Source organism: Stegodyphus dumicola, chromosome 10 (assembly GCF_044657685.1).
Source record: "Stegodyphus dumicola isolate Sdum_Otavi_A_Nest chromosome 10, ASM4465768v1".
Taxonomy (NCBI): domain Eukaryota; kingdom Metazoa; phylum Arthropoda; class Arachnida; order Araneae; family Eresidae; genus Stegodyphus; species Stegodyphus dumicola.
Window position 1 is genome coordinate 111,735,909 of NC_140777.1, and position 18,271 is coordinate 111,754,179.

The window sequence follows — 18,271 nt, forward strand, 5'->3', positions numbered from 1 at the left end:
ATGCATCATACATCAAGAAGTTCTTTGCACGAAAGCAATAAATATGAAGAATGTTTTGTCATATATAAAAAAGTTATAAATTTGATAAGATCTCGAGGTTTAAATCAGCGTCAATTCACTGCTTTCTTAAGTGAGTTAGATAGTGAATATTCGGGTTTGTCATACTATACCGAGGTAAGTTGGTTATCTTGCTCCAAGATTCTCAAATAATTCTGGGATTTGAAAGAAGAAATATGTCAGTTTTTAAAAACGAAAAATCAAGACGTAAGTTCGTTTTACGATCCAATATGGATACAAGATTTATCTTTCTTAGTTGATATAACCAAACACTCAACCAATTTAAATTTATCGTTACAAGGAAAAGATCATATCATTACGAACATGTTTGACATAATTAAAGCATTCAAATGTCAAATAGTTCTTTGGGAAAAACAACTTAAAAATGAAGATTTGACGCACTTCTTGACGTGCAGCATGAACAAATCAAGTTTAGATGATACTTGTTCATATCAAAAATACGCAGAAAAAATTGCAAATTTAACAACTGAATTTGAAACGAGGTTTAATGATTTTAGTTCCCTTGAAGACTTTTTTTTTTTTTTTTTTTTTTTTTTTTGTTCGATTTTTCTCAATAAGTATTGACTCAGTACCCAGATATATGCAAATGGAGGTGATCGAAATTCAATGCAACTCAAATTTGAAAGCAAAATTCATTGAAGTGGGCGTGCCTGAATTTTACAAATATTTACCAGCCAGGTTTGAAAATACTCGAAAATTCGCATATGAAATTATTTCCATGTTTGGTAGCATTTATCGGTGCAAGCAGTTATTTTCAGTCATAAAAGGTTATAAGTCTCCTATTAGAAACTGTATTAATGATGCTCACCTTGGGTCAGCGTTGAAAGTTATCACTGCAAACAAAATTTCTCCCGAAATAGGAAAAATAATAGCAGAGAAGATATGTCAAGTATCAGGACGTAAACATTAAATTTTTCTTGTTCTTTTCTATATAAATATATATATATGTTTATTATTGTATTCGAAATAAATCTACGTTTCTATGAATATTGATTTTTTTTTTCGGCCCGCCTAAAGTTAAACCTTGTTTGTTTGGCCCAAGTGTACCTATGAGTTTGACATCCCTGGTGTATTGCATGATTACTAGTTAGTTTGTCAATATGAGTCAAGTAATTTACACATAAATATATATGAATATGAAAATGTATATGAAATGTATATGCATATGAAAAATATTGACACGTTTCGATATATTCTGAAAGATACATTCTGAAACATACATAGATATATTCTGAAAGTGAAGATGAAAAACCTTTACTACTATCTATGTATGTTGTTTTACATCTGAAATCTTGGTTTAAAACCTATCTATACTATATATGTTGGTTTACAAATGATACCTTGGTTTAAACCTGGTTTATACTATATATGTTGGTCTAAAACCTTGGTTTAAAACATTTCATATGCAAAAAAATTATTAGATTTTAATCTTTGCCAAACACAATAACCATGTTACCTGCATAATGTACAGCAGAAACAAAAATAAATTTAATATTTTTTTTTTACTTTCTTTTTTGCATATTCCTTTTAGGAACTTTAGATTTCAAATCTACATAAAAAATAACATTCTCCTGAGATATATCAAAATTAAGCAAAATGATCCATGGTCAGAAGCTTCAAAAAAAAAAAAAATTCTTTTATGCTTTATATAAAATAAGCTTTAACATATGCCTTTAATCTTTCACACTGGTTTGGTAATCCTACAAGTTCAGTATCCAAATTTTTTCCCCCCTTTACATTAACTTCAAATTTCCAGACTGACAAAATGTAAACAATTACATATATTTAACTAATCTATAATAAAAAATAGCAGTTTAAGACAAACCTCATTATTTTTTATTGATTCTGCAGCAAACTTCAATAACTGATCTACTTTCAGATTAATATACAGCGTCCTACGACCTCCAACCATATTTCCCAAACAATCTACAGTATATGTTTGACCAAAAGGATTTTCAGGTCTGGGATCATTTACGAAACACACCTAAAAACATATAATAAAATATTTCATTAAGATATAAAAAAAGAAATAAATATATTACAGCAATTTCATTAATACATATTTTATATATTATCAAAGATGAAGATGGTAAACAAGCTTTAACTATGAACCTTTTTATTATATGTACTCTTTTACACTAATATTTACTTTTTACTAATTTAGCATCAACATATTAATTTTTTTAACTTTTAATAACACATAAATTATACCCAAGAATTTATATGAAAGTCATTATTTGAATTTACTGAAATTTTTACTATATGTTTACTGATGAGAACTAACGATAAATAATTCCGAATACAGTAAATTCACTGAACAGAGGAAAGAAATTTACGAAAGACAATAGAGAAATTAACCTTAGAATTTTTTTTAAACTTTTTTGCTAAAGGAAAAATCACATTTTATCACTTACAATCAAAGAAACTGAATGCTATAAAAAATCACATTTTATCATTCGCAATTAAAAAACTTAATGCTATAATTTCATTAAATGCCTTAAAATTTTATGCTCAAGAAATACCGCAATTTCACATTCATGTGGAAGAGAATATATGTTTTCTCTTCCACATGAATTTATGTATAATTTATTGGAGATCTTGATAATCAAATAGTTTTCATTATAAGATTATGAAAGAATAAGGTAGAAATGAAGGAAGTTGTGAGCAATTTATTGCAGCATATTCTCATTATAAAAATTACATTAGAAACGTGGCTTCTATTAAAATTAGCATAATCATGTAAGAAATTTTATGTACAGAACTGTAATGATAAAATCAATCTGGCAAATTTTAACATAATGTATTGTTTAAGCAGCTGGCTACAGTATTTTCATATGTAAAAAAGTCTTCCCTATTAAGTTACAAAATCAAAACTATAGAATTAAATGTCCAGATCATCTGAAAATCACTCATGCTTTAAAACGGCAATAAAATTATAAAACACCACTAGACTAAATCTTAGCTCAATCAAGTATGTTATTCATAATAATATTGTTCTTTGCAGACAGGGGACCTATTTTTACACAGAATATCACCCACAGAAGTACCAAAGAAAAAAGTTAATCTTGAAAAGTAATGAAACATACATATAAAAATTATTTTTCACTTTTACACACACCTTGAAATATATGCATGAAATAATAAATACATTTTTAATTATCACACTATTTTTGATCATATATGTGACTAAAAATAAAATTGTGTAAACAATGAAGAACTTTAAATCAAAATTATTAGAAATTAAATCAATCGAAATAGATCTAAAAACTTTAGATCCTTCAATTTTCCCCAAATTCTGAATGAATAGAGAAAAATGGACATATTGTAAATGCCTTGTGCAAATCTCTAATAAGCAACTAATTAGAACTAACTTCAACATTTGCATTATATAAATATTGTGGTTTCGAAAGTACAGTTTAGCAAATACGAAAGGCTCTCAACTGCTGGCAATATTTCTTTCTGCCCTTCCATGGCATTATTATTCACCTTTCTAATAAAACAAAGGTATTAGAATACTGATTAAGTAATAGTTTATCTCAACCTAATTTTTTTCCCCTAGAGCAACTTTAAAATATCAAAAAAGCATCAATTTTTAACATTTCATGAAAATATCTCGTATACTGAGATCATTAATGGTCCCCTTATATCTTCCAGTCTATTATGTTTCACAGGCATTTACAGAGACCCTTGATATATAATGTATTCTGTAAGACAAAAATGAAGAATGAATGGAAATGCTTATATAAATTTTTTAAAGTCTGTGAAAAATGCTTTAGGGCTGATATTTGCTCTAAAACTCTATGAATGGAATTATTATTCAGGAGAAAAGACAACTATGATCTAAAAAATTCATTATTAATGACTTATATAGAACAAAACACTGTAACCAGACTATATCAAGAGCAAACTCCCATAACGGATTTAAACTTAACAATTTTGCTCAATAATTGATATGATGCAATATTCCCTTCCCTACCCTAACCTGAATTCAATGTTTATTTATGCATTAATATATCCTCATTATTATATTATAAAATTACTATAATAATTAATTTAAAATGTGGTATGAAATTTTATTTTCATTCAGAATTTTATTTTGTGGTTTAATTTTTAATAATCAATATTTATTAATTATTATAAAATAATTATATAATATTACAAAAAGTAGCATATATTCTTACCTTATCTTCAACATTACAATATGGCTTGACATGTTCTTCATAAAATTTAAGAGGAGTAACTGGCCCAATAACACCATAAACTTTGTTCTTGTTATAATATTCCCATGTGATAGTTTCAGGTGGAACTCCTAAACATATTGCAATAATGCGATATAGCTGGAAAAAAAAGATATTGGTTTTACTTTATAAAGAATTTCTATTAAATCATAGATTTCCAAATTTCATGTTTTGAATTTTAAACAGACTAAATTCAATGAAAGGTTCTGTGACACCAAATTTATCAAAGATGAGATTTATTAGTTCCCACCAGACTATATCATTTGCATGATGTTTGAGCTAAGTTAACTAAACGGAGAAAATTACACTGAGTTATGACTCTGCTGATTATGCTCAGTTAGAACTTTTTAAATCCAGATTAAGTAATGAAATGACTGAAATTTCAGATATTTTTAGTAACAATTTTGTAGTTTGTGAAGAGGAAGATATTGATGTGTTTATAGAACAAGGAGATATCCAAAATACTGCTGTTGAGTTATTTTTAAGGAAATGGGACTATTCGACGTGGCTGTTTCGCCGCCAAGACATATTTTTCTTTACACGACTATATTATATCTTGCTGTATTATATTAAGTTGATTTAAACTAATAACTCTGTTTAGTTTAATTTGATGTTGATGATGATGATATCGTGTCTATGACAAAGTGCAATTATATAGCTCTGAAGCTGTCAAAGACAGTTTTTTTTAGCAGATTTTTGACTGAATTTGGTTTAGCAGACTTTCCAGAGCCTAAGCGAGTTTGATTCCTTGACAGCGGCTCCTTCGGGGCTGGCCGCGGTCAGATATGTGCTGCTGCACCAATCAGTGGGCGATAGCGGAGTATTTGTGCGAGTTCTGACCAACTCTTCGGAGTAGGAGCGGAGAAAAAAGGAAATGCGGCATCCTTTCGGGGGTCAACCGTGGGTTGCAGTTAAGGGATACTACTGCGTCCCTTTGGTTCTGGCTGTGGAGACCTGTGCGAGCCCGTGCGGACTCTCATCGTGATAGATAGCAGCGAAGTGTTTTCTTGTTCTGCGGCATAATGGTCTTGATTTCATCATGGTGCTTTTTAGTAAAAAAGAGACAGATTTTCTGATGGAATGGAATATGGAATAAGGGCGTGTTTTCCTTTCCGTTATAATCCCGAATTGCTCGTGCTGAAGATACAGTTTTAGTGATGATAATATTGAATCAAGGAAATGGCTTCTTTTTCAAGTATAATTCCGAAGGTTTCGCGTTACTGGAACTATAACTATGAGAAAATACCCGTGGTGCCTTAAACAGACTCCAATATCGGTTTCCCAAGGACAGAAGAACGTGAATGCAATGTTTAAAATGTGAAAACATTCTGTGCCAAGAACACATGAATGTATTTCGTTCAAAGTGTGAAGAAATAAAATAAGCATGATGTATTAGAGATGCAATGAAAGTTAGAGGCATGATGTTTATTTTTTTATTATTTTCATTTATCTTAATTTTAACTCTTAAGATTATTTTGGAAATTAATTTTTTGAAACTCAATTATTATTTACGTATTTATAATACACGAGAACAAAATAAATAAATAAATAAAATAAAACAGTTTTAAAACTAAATAACACTATTTTTATCATATTTTAAATATTGGGGTATGTGATACCCCACATGCCCACTCTAGTAACTTTTCTTGGTGCGACTTCCGCCGGGTTAAGCGTACGTTTAGAGCTTCAAGGTTGCTGGGAATTACTGGAGTTCCAACGTCACTGAGTTTCTTCGAGATGCACTTCTGAAGCTAGAGGTTTCCCATGTTCTGTCGCTGCTCATCAGCATCATCTTAATTTTTCAAACCTACAGACCATAACATGACTCTGAACAAAAACAATCTACTTCTACACTTAACATACGTCCTTATTAAAAAGTATTAATAGGCAAAATTATTTCTACTGGTTAGTTTCTACAGATGTATATATGTCATGCATGTAGATTTTGTAACTGCATGTAATTCCTTTCAGGGAAAATTTATACTTTTTCCATTTGTTGCTTAATTTTTGGATATCAATACATCATCATCACAATAATATAAAAAAAAAGACAGCTAGCAAAAACAACTATTGAAAGAAAAAATACACAGCACAAAACACAAATCACATTTTTCATGCATATCATAATTTTACATGTAAGTAAATTTTGTGGCTATGAATAATTCCTTTCATAGTGCAAGCTAATTTTTCTTGTTTTTTGTGTAGATTTTGAATACCAGCATATAAGCATCATAGTAATATAATAGTACAGACAGCTACAAATCAAAATATTAAAAGGCAAATTATAAATCAATTAAAATATAAATTACCTCTTCCATGTAGGTCATAATTTTCTCTTCTATCTTATCTTCACTACTATTCTTCTGAATCATTAAATGCAAATCTTTTGTATATTCCCGAAGCTAAAGTAAAGGAAAAATAAATTTGATTGAAGACAATTTTAGCTACACTGAAACATTTTATAATTACAAATAGTAGAATATTGATTTAATAATTTTCTTAATGTAACGAATTTCTCTCATATTTTCAATAAAAATTAAACAAAAAAAGTTCAATAAAGCAGATTTTTGTCTTTACAATCTCATATGAACAGCTAAAATATGTTATTGATCAACAGTTCATAAATCAATAAATTAGCTATAACAAATATTACTAATTTATTAAGATTTCCTACGCTGTCATTTTTTGCTAATTTCAACCAGATTCTACTACCAAAGTAGCAAAAAAAAATATTTTCTGCTGTTTAAAAAGGCAGATTTGGTTAAAATAAATTGCTTAAAAAAGTATGCAGTTACCTTTGATTTCAAAATACCATTCATTCGCCCTGTTGTTTCACAGCAGAACGTTTCAGGAAAACATTTCTTAGGAACAACACCATATCGCGTCACTATATTCACTAACATATCCCACTGACCACCATCGGATATTGGATCACTTAAAAGGAAAGACATAAGACGACCAGTTACTGGTTCCCCTCTTTGCAGCACACTCACAGCAGTATGCAAGAAATAATTGCATCTTTCAACCTATAAAAAAAAAAAAAAAAAAAAAAACTGACTAAAAACTATGGGAAAAAACACAGAAACTTAGAAACTTAGAAATAATTATTTACAGAGCATACATTTATCTCCAATTATATAAAGACATATTAATTAAAAATACACTCAAACTGGAAAATATTTAAAAAACACCATTGATTTTTTACATATGAAACTTCATTAAAAATATTCAAATAAGATAAGTTACATGAAGTAATTTTAATTTACTTATCAGATATATTAATTGAAGTCAAATTTTATTTGATAAGCCTTAAATATTTTAATATGAACAAAGTGACTTCAATATCATCCTCACAAAAACATCAGTGAAATTTAGTTCTGAAAAATAACACGAACAACACAAGCAGTGTTTTAAATTATCCTAAACAATTCAAACTAAAGCCAGTCGACACTAAAAACAAATTTACACCAGAATGATTAAACTAACATAAGGAGAACCTAATACATAGACTGAAGGCTCTCTACTATCCTTTCATGATAATTTTTATTGACGAATTGGCTATATTTTTTAGTTTTTAGTCAATCTGATGACTTTTTGAAAGTTTTCAGAAAACACTTAAAAAAATTCAGTTAAATAAAAAGACATTTTTTAGTGCCTCTTATCCTTTGGCCACCAGATTCAAGTCTCAATGGCAACATACTGCCAGCTTTCAAAGCTAGCAGTAAGTTGAAGATGAGACTTAGTCTGTTTAAAGCTGATGTGCTGCTGAAATTACTTTTAACTCAGTTTTTGCTTATTTTTCTGTTTTTTAATCAGTTTTAGATGCGTTTCTCAAACTATAATATTCCTCAAACTAACACAGCATTTTGAGTTTTCGTCTTGACCTGGCTTGCTTATTTAAGGTAAATTCATAGCAGGCATTCACAAAACACACCATTATGGTAAAAATGGTTCAAATTACAATTTCCAAAATAATGTCAGCTGCAAATCTACTTTGGAATTTCACATTTTATTTCATTGTAATTTTTGCTTTGCCAAAATCAATTAATCAATCAACACTATTCTTTGCTACAGTACTTTGGAGAAGGAGATGTTTTGTTTTCATATATCTTATGCTATCAGTATTGATGCATAATTCCTTGTGTCTCCATTCAATAAATAATTCGTTAGTTTCTTATCAATGGCTTTCCTACAGCTCTATGAAATCTGCCTTTAATTCTATTAAAAAAAAAAAAAAAAAAAAAAACAACTTTCAACTGTACCAAATATTTAAAACTGTCTCACCATTTTACAATAAAGTTTGTATTTCTATCTTATGTGTATAATGATAATAACTGTCTATAACTGTTGATTAAAATTCATTTCTGATGATTCTTATTTTGAATTGTTATACATTTTCTTATTTTGAAGTATTACATTATTTTCCAATTTTTAAAATACTCACAATGATATATCATCATACCACAGTGAATGCATAAAAATATGTCAACATACATAAAAGACAGAAATCTTACAACCAACCTTTTCCCAGAAAAAGAGGTAACTCTGGCTAAATTCAAAATCTTCTAACTGATACTGTTTTACAAAAGGGATTCTCAGCACATTAAGAGCTGCAAACAGCCAACATCTACCAGAATTTTTCTGATTTGTTACAGGCTTGATTTCAGAATCCACCTATAATTATTTTTAAACATTACACATGTCATAAATACTATAGAAATATACTATACGATAAATAACAATTTTGGACAGATTTAGCAAATTTGTTTCAAAATGAACAAAAACTGGCAGAACAAAAACAGGTTTCTGTCATAAATGATAGAAACTAATTTTTGAACTCATTTCATAGTTAATTATTATATCTACATTTTGTTCATGCATAACAGTATTATTTAAATATTTTCATTTTCTACATAATTTAACTAATCTCATCTGTAGACTTGAAAATAACGTTTTTTTAGTAATACTCAACTTGCTCAAAAATCTGTTTTCATATTGGTAAATTGAGACAGGTTTTTAAATCTGAATTTCAGTTCATATCAAAGCAAATATAGCAACATCACATAATTATCTAAAAATAGAAAACAAAATTAAATTTTTAAATGAAATTGAATTACAAAACTGAATCTACATCATTGTAAAAACAGTGAATTTTTTTGCATATTTTCTGCAGAAAAATTAAAAGTAACAGATAAAGAAAACTAAAAATATTATTTAGCTGATTATGTATCTTGACACATAACTGCAAGTTCATATGCAAACAGCCAAAAATAAATTTTGTTACAACAGCAGGTAAAGCTTCTTTGGCTAATAGCTACTAGTTCTAAGGAAAGATGAAGACAAAGAAAAGCTGTAAAACAAATTTTTATATAAATTGGGACATCAAAAACACTGAATTCTTCCTAAAAGCTATTATAAAATTATACACATTTTACAAAAATTAGCTTATTCATAAAAATCTTAAAAGTGGAATCATCATTTCTTATTGAGCCAATATGTTTGAGGGGAAACATTGAAATGAAATATTGCATCAATAGATAAATAATTGTGCTACGCCTTTCATTGGATTTTTTAGGGAAAATGATTTAATTACAATGCATTTTACTGCAGAAATAACAGAACATTTATTTTCAGATAAGTTAAACAAAGTCAGTTTATTGCACCCCACTCTGACAGCTGCATAATTGTTAAATCCTTCCATTTTTCACTGACTTCTGGCTTCAAAGAAAAATACTTTTTCCAGGAAAAAAAAAAAAAAAAAAAAAAAAAAAAAACAGATGTGATTTTGGCACACCAGCACACCACAGTAAAACATGATAAATTTTTCAATAACTTTAGTTATTGCATTTTATTTTTTAATTACTTTGCATTTTACTGCAGAAATGACAGAACATTTATTTTCAAATAAGTTGAAACAGTTGTAAGTCAATTTATTGCACCCTCCTCTATCCAGTAGCATCACTGTTAAGTTCTTCTAGTTTCTCTCTAATACATTTTTTTTTTTTTTTTTTTTACTTGTCCTGGAAAATTGAAGCTTCTTCCAGGGGGAAAAAAAAAAAAAGCAACTGTGATTCTGGCACACAACAAAACATGAGATAATTTTCAATAACTTTAGAATTTTTATAAGCAAATAAATATTATGTTTATTCTTGATTAAAATAGTAAAGTGAAAAATATATTTAAAACATTAATTCTAATATTTCAAAACATCCATATATCATATATTTGGTTTAAAGTTTTTACAAGGCTACCTAAAGTTCCAACCAAAATTTCTTCTAGCATATCTGTTAATAACAAGTGAAAGATTTTAAGCTGAAGCAACTAAAGAATACTGTCTTCCCACAGAAAGTTACAGGCATGATGAGTTTCAAATAAAGTAAAGTAGTCTCCTTTATTGTATTTTTTTTGGGGGGGAACAGATTCTTTTAGCACTTTTTCCATTTTGTGAATATTGAATACCTCCCCCCCCCCTTTTTCCTTACATGCTCATCATTGCAGCCTTAACAGTTTTCAGAAAAACTTCATTAAAGGAAACAAACATTTTGACGCTGCTTTCATTTTTTTTTTTTTTTTCATTTTTAAGAACTATTTTGCATCCTTCCAGTGAGTGTAGGTGTACACTGCGCAAAAAAAGGGGAGACAGTATCTCCCCCGTTCTACTGGGACGATTGACAAAATTCAAATTGCGTTTTTCATGTCTCGAAAGCACGACTTAGGATATATATTAGCATTGTTCTAACATAGGTATTTTGACATAAAATCAGACTTTTTCTGAAATAACATTGCAATTTTTTTTTCCATATTTCGATTCTATGACTCAAATTATGCCTAGCTATTAAATTTTGTAAAATTTGGTGCAAAATTTACGGAAAATTCAAAAATTTATCTTGTCAAAATTCTTTCAGTTTGGCCAAGAGAAATTCACTTGGCAAACTTCTTAATATATGGCAACCAATTTTTTTCCCCCTTCTATTATGCTGGAGTGGAAAAAAAGTTACCTTGTTTCTATGTTTTTACATTGTGCAAGAGTGGGAAAAAAGTCACATCGTTTCTACTTCCAAATAATTATTTTAGCAAAGTGTTTAAGCCACATCTGATGTTTTATCACTTTCAACAAATATGCTTAATTTCAAAACGCGCCAATATATAAATTCACATATATCTTCAGAAATTTTGAATAAAAAATTGTAATTTTTTGCAGGTATGCTTAGAAATACGTCTATTTTAAGATGATGGTAGAAGTTTTATAGATTACAATTCAAAAAATTTTTGAAAAATTTATAAAAATAAATCATAAAAAATGGGTGAATTTTATTTGGAATGGAACCTGAATTTTGAAACGTGAAAGGAAGAATAAAATAAGCTTAATAAAAAAAGAGAGATTAATAAATATATACCAAACTTAAATAACATTGAGGAGCTAAATTTTTAAAAACTACTCGTGCGATTTTTACAAAACTTGGTAGTTTGAGGTAATTTGAGTCGTAGAATTGAAATATGGAAAAAAAAAATGATATATTATTTCAGAAAAAGTCCAATTTTGTGTCAAAATACCTATATTAGAACAATGCTATATATAAATCTGACACATATCCTAAGTCGCGCTTTCGAGGCATGATAAACGCAAGTTGAATTTCGTCAATCGGCCCAGTAGAACGGGAGATAATTGGACTAGAACGGGAGATATAGAACTGTCCCCCTTTTCTTTTTCTTTTTTTACGCAGTGTACATATAGAAGTGGCAGGATACCAAAATTTCACCACTGGTCTTACAGTTATAATAAGCTCACAGCAGACTGGTAAAGCTTCACTCAGGAAATCTAGACTTTAAATAAGGTAAACAGGCTTTCAGATTGTTCCTCAAGCAGTACATACAAAGATCCCAATAGATGAGAAAACTCTCACAAAAAATGACAGAATGTGGCAAGAATATTTTTAGAAAAATGACATAATTAAAAAGTATGGCAACGCTTAATTCTCTGTGAACATAAACATTCATCTGCTGAGGCTGCCCACATTTTTTCTTCTCTTCGCCTTTTCTATTATACCAAGGAATGACACCAAAAAATACAAAAAAAAAAAAAAAATGCTTTAGGAAGATACTATTTCTACTGATAGATAGATGACTCATATAGACAGAATGCTTACATATAGTCCCTCCCAGAGTAGAACTGATGCACTGAAAATAATTGTTAATAGATCATTTGAAAAATTAAATGCTATCTCAAATATATAACACTGATGACACTGCAATGTGCTACAGTCAAAAATTCTTCTAGATAACTACGGAATCATCAATAATAGCAATATCAAGCAGATGACAGAGCCAAGCAATAAATAAATATGCTGCTCAAAGCAATCGAAACAAGACAAATATATTCAGCAGTAGTGAAAGAATAAGCTTTTCAAAGAACTAACATTTTTTTTTTTTTAATAAAAATGAGTTAACACTTAGATACAAAACTGAAGAATATAAATCCAATTTCTGTTAATCACCAAAGCTCTCAGTTGTCAGTAAAGAAAAACTGTTGCAAAGATGACAGCTTAAAAAGAACAGATGAAATTATACAAACCAAAAGAGATTGCTAATTCCACTTTTGGATGTCGTGCTTAATGCACTGATCCATTTTAAGATCTTAGCCAAGAAGAAAAACATGGAATTTAAAATCTTGCGTTAATAGACTGAGCTATAATAACATGATAACTGGCAACCAAATGCAACCTGCAAATATCAAATATTAGAATGGATGTCATAATATAGTACTTTAATTTGTATATGCCGATGGCATACGTAAGATATTTTCCATTTTATAGTTTAATACTTTCTATAAATTACATATATATTTCTGAAATCAAAATTAACAGACTTTTAAGTAACATTTATGACATACCAAGCACTTTACATAATCCTGACTTATACTGCTTAGACAATATTCTTATATCATATAACGTAAAATACAGCATAAGATTTTCACTTGAGTAATGCAAAATACAATGTAATGTAGTACTCAGTATAATGGAAGGGGAAGAACACTAACCTTGTGAGTGTACACATGACTAACACAATCAAAGATCTGTTTATCCACGCAAATGTCCAAGGGATCATACTTCAAACAGGCATTAGAGGCCAGAATATTTTTAGGATCAGCTAGAAAATTTTTGCGGAATGTTTTCAGGATCTCTGGAGTAAGGCCTGGGAAATAAAATTTAACATTAACAACGAAACAAGTTTGATTCAAAATACTAATAATAATAATGCCCAAACATAATTTTATATGACAGTTTATAAAAGTATAAGATTTCCAAAGAAATACTGAAATTTCTTTGGTTTTCTATGACTGAATACTTTTCCAGTCAAAAAAATAAATAAAATAAATTTATGTTCTCATTATTATGAAGCAAGTGAATGATTACAGACAAGAAATGCATACCTAGCCCATTAAAAAAAAAAAAAAGATATAATTCTGTTATCAGGAACGAAAAAAAATGCCAAACTAAATCATCATCATAATCAATTTTGAATCTTTGGCATCAATAACACTTTTCGAATCATATACCCTAATGCAAGGGGGAAAAAATAATAGAATAACTATCTAAGAATATTGATTTAAGCAAAAGGTTGATTTCTTATTTAATACAATCCATTAAAAAGAATAAATAAATAAAATGGATGACATAACTATTTAAATGGGGAGCATAAATTTTTTAATTTCTTCCAACAATTCAAAGCAAATTTCAGTTTCTGAAGTAAAAAACTCCACATACATTCAAACAAATAATGATCAAGGCGCTGTTAAGCAGTGTATACATAGATATACCCAATGTGTTTATTATGTTATGTTGCAAATTTTAATTATTAACATGTGTTTTAAGTTATTATTATTCTAATATTTTTATTTGTATTCATGTGTATTTTAATCTGGAAAAAAGTATTCTTAAATTGTTAAAGCCTTATTTAACTGGTAGTTCTTGAAAGCGTAGTGTAACAACGACAGGAAATGGTTGCAAGAGCCATCTGGTTATGGCCTTTTTACTAACAATGGAGGCAGTAGGGTGTTGTGTTCTCGCCTCTTTACTAATGGCGTGTGAAACGAAAATCGTCTTGCTTTCGCTTTGTTAAAGTTGCAGTTTTGCTTACTTCAAGACAGTGGGGGTTGAACTAAGCTTAGGTAATTGGATTCTCGTAAAGCTTAGTTCCACTTGTTAGTTGGGGGGTCCATTTTTTTTTTCTCATGTTGTGTGTACAGATGTTTTTCGGACTGCATTGTCAGATTTTCTGGTGTTTGATTCGTGATGGGTGTGTCATTTTCTGAGTTTAGATAACGTAAAATTCTGGAATTGGTGTGATTTTAATTTTACGATTTTTGAAAGCCTATGAACTCACAGAGGCGGAGAAACCGAGATTTCCTGGGTGCTTGCACCAGGCTAGAGTTCAATTATTCCTGATTATTCTGATTTTGAAGCGAGGAGTAAGAGGAGAAAGGAGTGGGGCTTGACCCCTGCGGGTCTTGCTCTCGCGAGCGCCGGCTATTGCGTCGGATTTGGAGTCTGATTTGACACCTGCGATGTGAACTTAAGCTGAAAGAAAAAAAAAAAGATCGGGATGTTTGCTCTGTTGCGGCCTTTCCTTGCTGCAGGCCGCGTGAACCAGCGAGCAGCGGATATGATTTTCTCTCGGCGTTTAGCTGGTGAGAATTTGCATTGGCATAAGGCGTAGTGCTCAGAATAGAATTTCGATTCTCTTGTTCCAAGAATTGTAATGCAGATTCTCGTGGGGATCCTGATACAGTATTCCTGTTTTTAGCGACTTTGACTTCCTAATTAGATTTTGTTCCAAAGGTGCTTTACGTTTTTGGTGGGTTTCGGGGCTTCCAGAACGAAAGAGAGTCGTATGGGATCCGTCTAAAGTGCGTGATGCTGTTTATTCTGCCTGTGTCAGCTGCATCAATCTTTTTCCATTCTTCCATCTCTGGAATTTATTAATTGTAAGGACAGCTTCAGTGGTGTTTCAACCAAGACATCTTTAAAATTCGTATGATCTGTCTGTCTCCATTAATGGTGACTTTGTGAATAAAGGACAGCAGGAATAATGTGGTGCTCAAGTAAACTTTGGATGCTGGACAATCTGTGGAGCTGTCAAATCACCTTATTAATCAGTTTACAAAGGTATTCCAGAGTAAAGGGAGTGTGCGATTTCTGACTTCACCCCATGAGTGACTTGTTTTTTTTTTTATTTGTTTTACTTTAATAATTATCTTAATACTCAAGCAAGAGTCGTCATTTGAATGTTTGTTGAAATTTGAGCAATTACTTAAATTAATTAATCGATGTGGAAATTATCAGTGTTCTTAAAGAGAATAAATACTTAAAGTTAGAAGATGAAATGAGAGAAATACTGGTGTTATTCTTATGATGCAGTAGGATTTGATAATATTAATCTTAATTTTTGTAAGCTGTAATTGCGTGTGACATTATGTGTTACTTTTCATAGTAAAAGTATGTGGTAGGATTACTGATCAGTTATCCATTATTTAGTAATATAACAATATTCTAGAATTTAATAAATGTGTGTTTAAAATTTAATTGTATTTGTGTATAATTTATTGTGGTCTGTCATGTCCCTCCATTTTTTTTTTTTTTTTTTTTTTTTTTTTGAGCTGGGAGGCTTTTAAGAAACATGGAGTTTACTTGAATTTAAGGTTATTGATATTTCCTTTTGCATAGGTTACTCACAATGCAAACCTAAAAGTTAAATTCTACTACCACAGGGTTCATAGCCACATTTTAGTTAAAAAAATAAGCACCTATAAGCACTTTTCAAGCACATTTTAAGAAAAAATAAGCACCTGTCTAATTACATTATACACAACTGCATAACCTTAAAAGAAAAATTAGACTTGTAATTTAAAATATGAGCAATGCAATATTTATTAAGAGAATGAGCATTACCTCAACAATGGAAAACAATTAACTTTTTTTTTTTTTTTTTTTTTAAATTTTAAATGACAGTTCAATTTACAGAATTAGTTTACAATGAGAGGAAAAAAAACTATGCAGAACTAAACTATATTACAAAATTTAATGATGATATTTCAGTTGAAAATACAGAAAATAAATAATAATAAGCCATATTAATTGTATTCGTTTGGCACCTAATAATAAATACAATTTATTTTTCCACTCGTATTAATATTTAAATAATTTAACTTAAATCAAAATTCTGAACATTTTCTAAATTTTCATTGCATAACAGTTTTCCCTTAACATATTTCCCAAACAAAGTAATATAAGTAAAAAAGAGGCACATTTCTGAAATCAGAAGACAGGAAATTGCTTCATGCAGTCATCCTTTAACAGTAAAAGCTTAACTAACCCGCATACTCGGAAATTCCCGAATATTCCGGATAGTAACTGGAAAAAGAGCAGTGGGGGAGATTGTAGCCGTTCTTTAGATTTAAATTTAGGCTAAATAAATGATTTTGACATTTCGATATGTGCATCATATAAAAACCAACGGAACTGAGAAATATTCTGCTTAGAAAGCACAGTAAAACTCTTTCAAGTGTTCATAAACAAATCTCAGACTGAACATTAAAATTAATTATCAATGCAAAATACCGCAAACGTTATTGCGCAATACGTGCGGCGTAATTCTTCCATATGTGATATTACGCAATCGGAATCAACACCTGCCGGTATGATATTCGGAGAAAAAGAACTAAATAAAGGAAAAGAAAGAGACTTACTAATCTGGGGTGTTTCTGATTTTAATTTTCAACAGACTGTATTAAATTTCCGGAATAGACTCAATCTTCGCTTGGGTTGGGTAGACCGCAAAAACTTAAAAGAAAGTCCTATTCAATCCAGATTGGACAGTGACAAAAAAAAATCCGCTGCTTCAATATTAGAGATTTTGCGGAGAAACTCCCAACCTCCGTACTGTATAATGTATTGGAAAAGAAAATGAAATTATTTTGACTATTCCATTACTTTCCTTTTATTTAAGCCATTCCGAATATTATTTCTTAAAAAGCTAATCTGTGTAAAAACACACCCATTTTTGGAAGTTTATCTATACTTCAGCAGTTACTGCAACTATATTATTATAAATATTCATACATATGCTCATAATATAAGTATAACGATCATCATAAACACGAATATGAACTGACTACGCGGAACAAGAATGCAAATTATTAAAATCTTGGTAGAAATTCAAACGTGTGTAGTATTTGGTTGGGAGAAAAAGAATACCGAATGTACCGAAATTTTCTACGTTTTCGCAATTCTTTGGCCAATAGAACGACATGCACCTGTCTGTACTCTCGCACGTACCATAGGTTACGTTAATGCAGAGGAAGGGGGGAAAGTAATTTTCGGGAGTATGATTCACCATCTGACATTGCATATAAGGAAGAAAAGTTGTTTATTTAGTTTCGGCTTTGGTACGGGGAAAAAATGCGCGTTCATTAAAAACAAAGGATTAAAAAAAAAGCACTAAAAGCAAGAAATAAGCACTAAAAACAAAAAATAAGGGTTTTAAAGAAAAAGTAAGCACCTATAAGGGCCTTTATATTTTATTTTCAAATATAAGGACTTATAAGCACTTGTAAGGACCGCTACGAACCCTGTATCACAATACGATTGTTTATAAGAATGTCGATATGATATATGAATGTTCATATGAATATATATTCCCTGTACCACTATACGATTGTTTATAAAAATGTCGATATGGTATATGAATGTTCATATGAATATATATTTTTGAGTTAGTGTGTTCGGCACCCCGTGTTAAGTTGAGTCAAAGTTTCAAGTTAAAAAAAAAAGTATATTCAACAATACCCAAATTTTCATTATTCAACAATTACACCCTTTAGCACTCCCCCTCAACTGCTCTATCATTTGTGTACGACATCAACTTCAGGGTTAGTGAAATTATATTCGCAGTTGAAA

At 29.9% G+C, this 18,271-nt stretch overlaps 1 protein-coding gene across 2 annotated transcripts in view; it reads right to left on the bottom strand.

Moving 5' to 3' along the window:
- LOC118183031 (bleomycin hydrolase) overlaps positions 1–18,271 on the bottom strand; it is a 52,098-nt gene that overhangs the window by 16,157 nt on the left and 17,670 nt on the right. For both annotated transcript variants that reach the window (XM_035352434.2, XM_035352433.2), the window contains exons 2-7: positions 13,354–13,508; positions 8,838–8,990; positions 7,112–7,342; positions 6,626–6,718; positions 4,260–4,415; positions 1,904–2,062 (exon numbers count right to left, since the gene is read on the bottom strand). In XM_035352434.2, the coding sequence (XP_035208325.1) occupies positions 1,904–2,062; positions 4,260–4,415; positions 6,626–6,718; positions 7,112–7,342; positions 8,838–8,990; positions 13,354–13,508 (947 nt within the window). The remainder of the gene's footprint in view (positions 1–1,903; positions 2,063–4,259; positions 4,416–6,625; positions 6,719–7,111; positions 7,343–8,837; positions 8,991–13,353; positions 13,509–18,271) is intronic.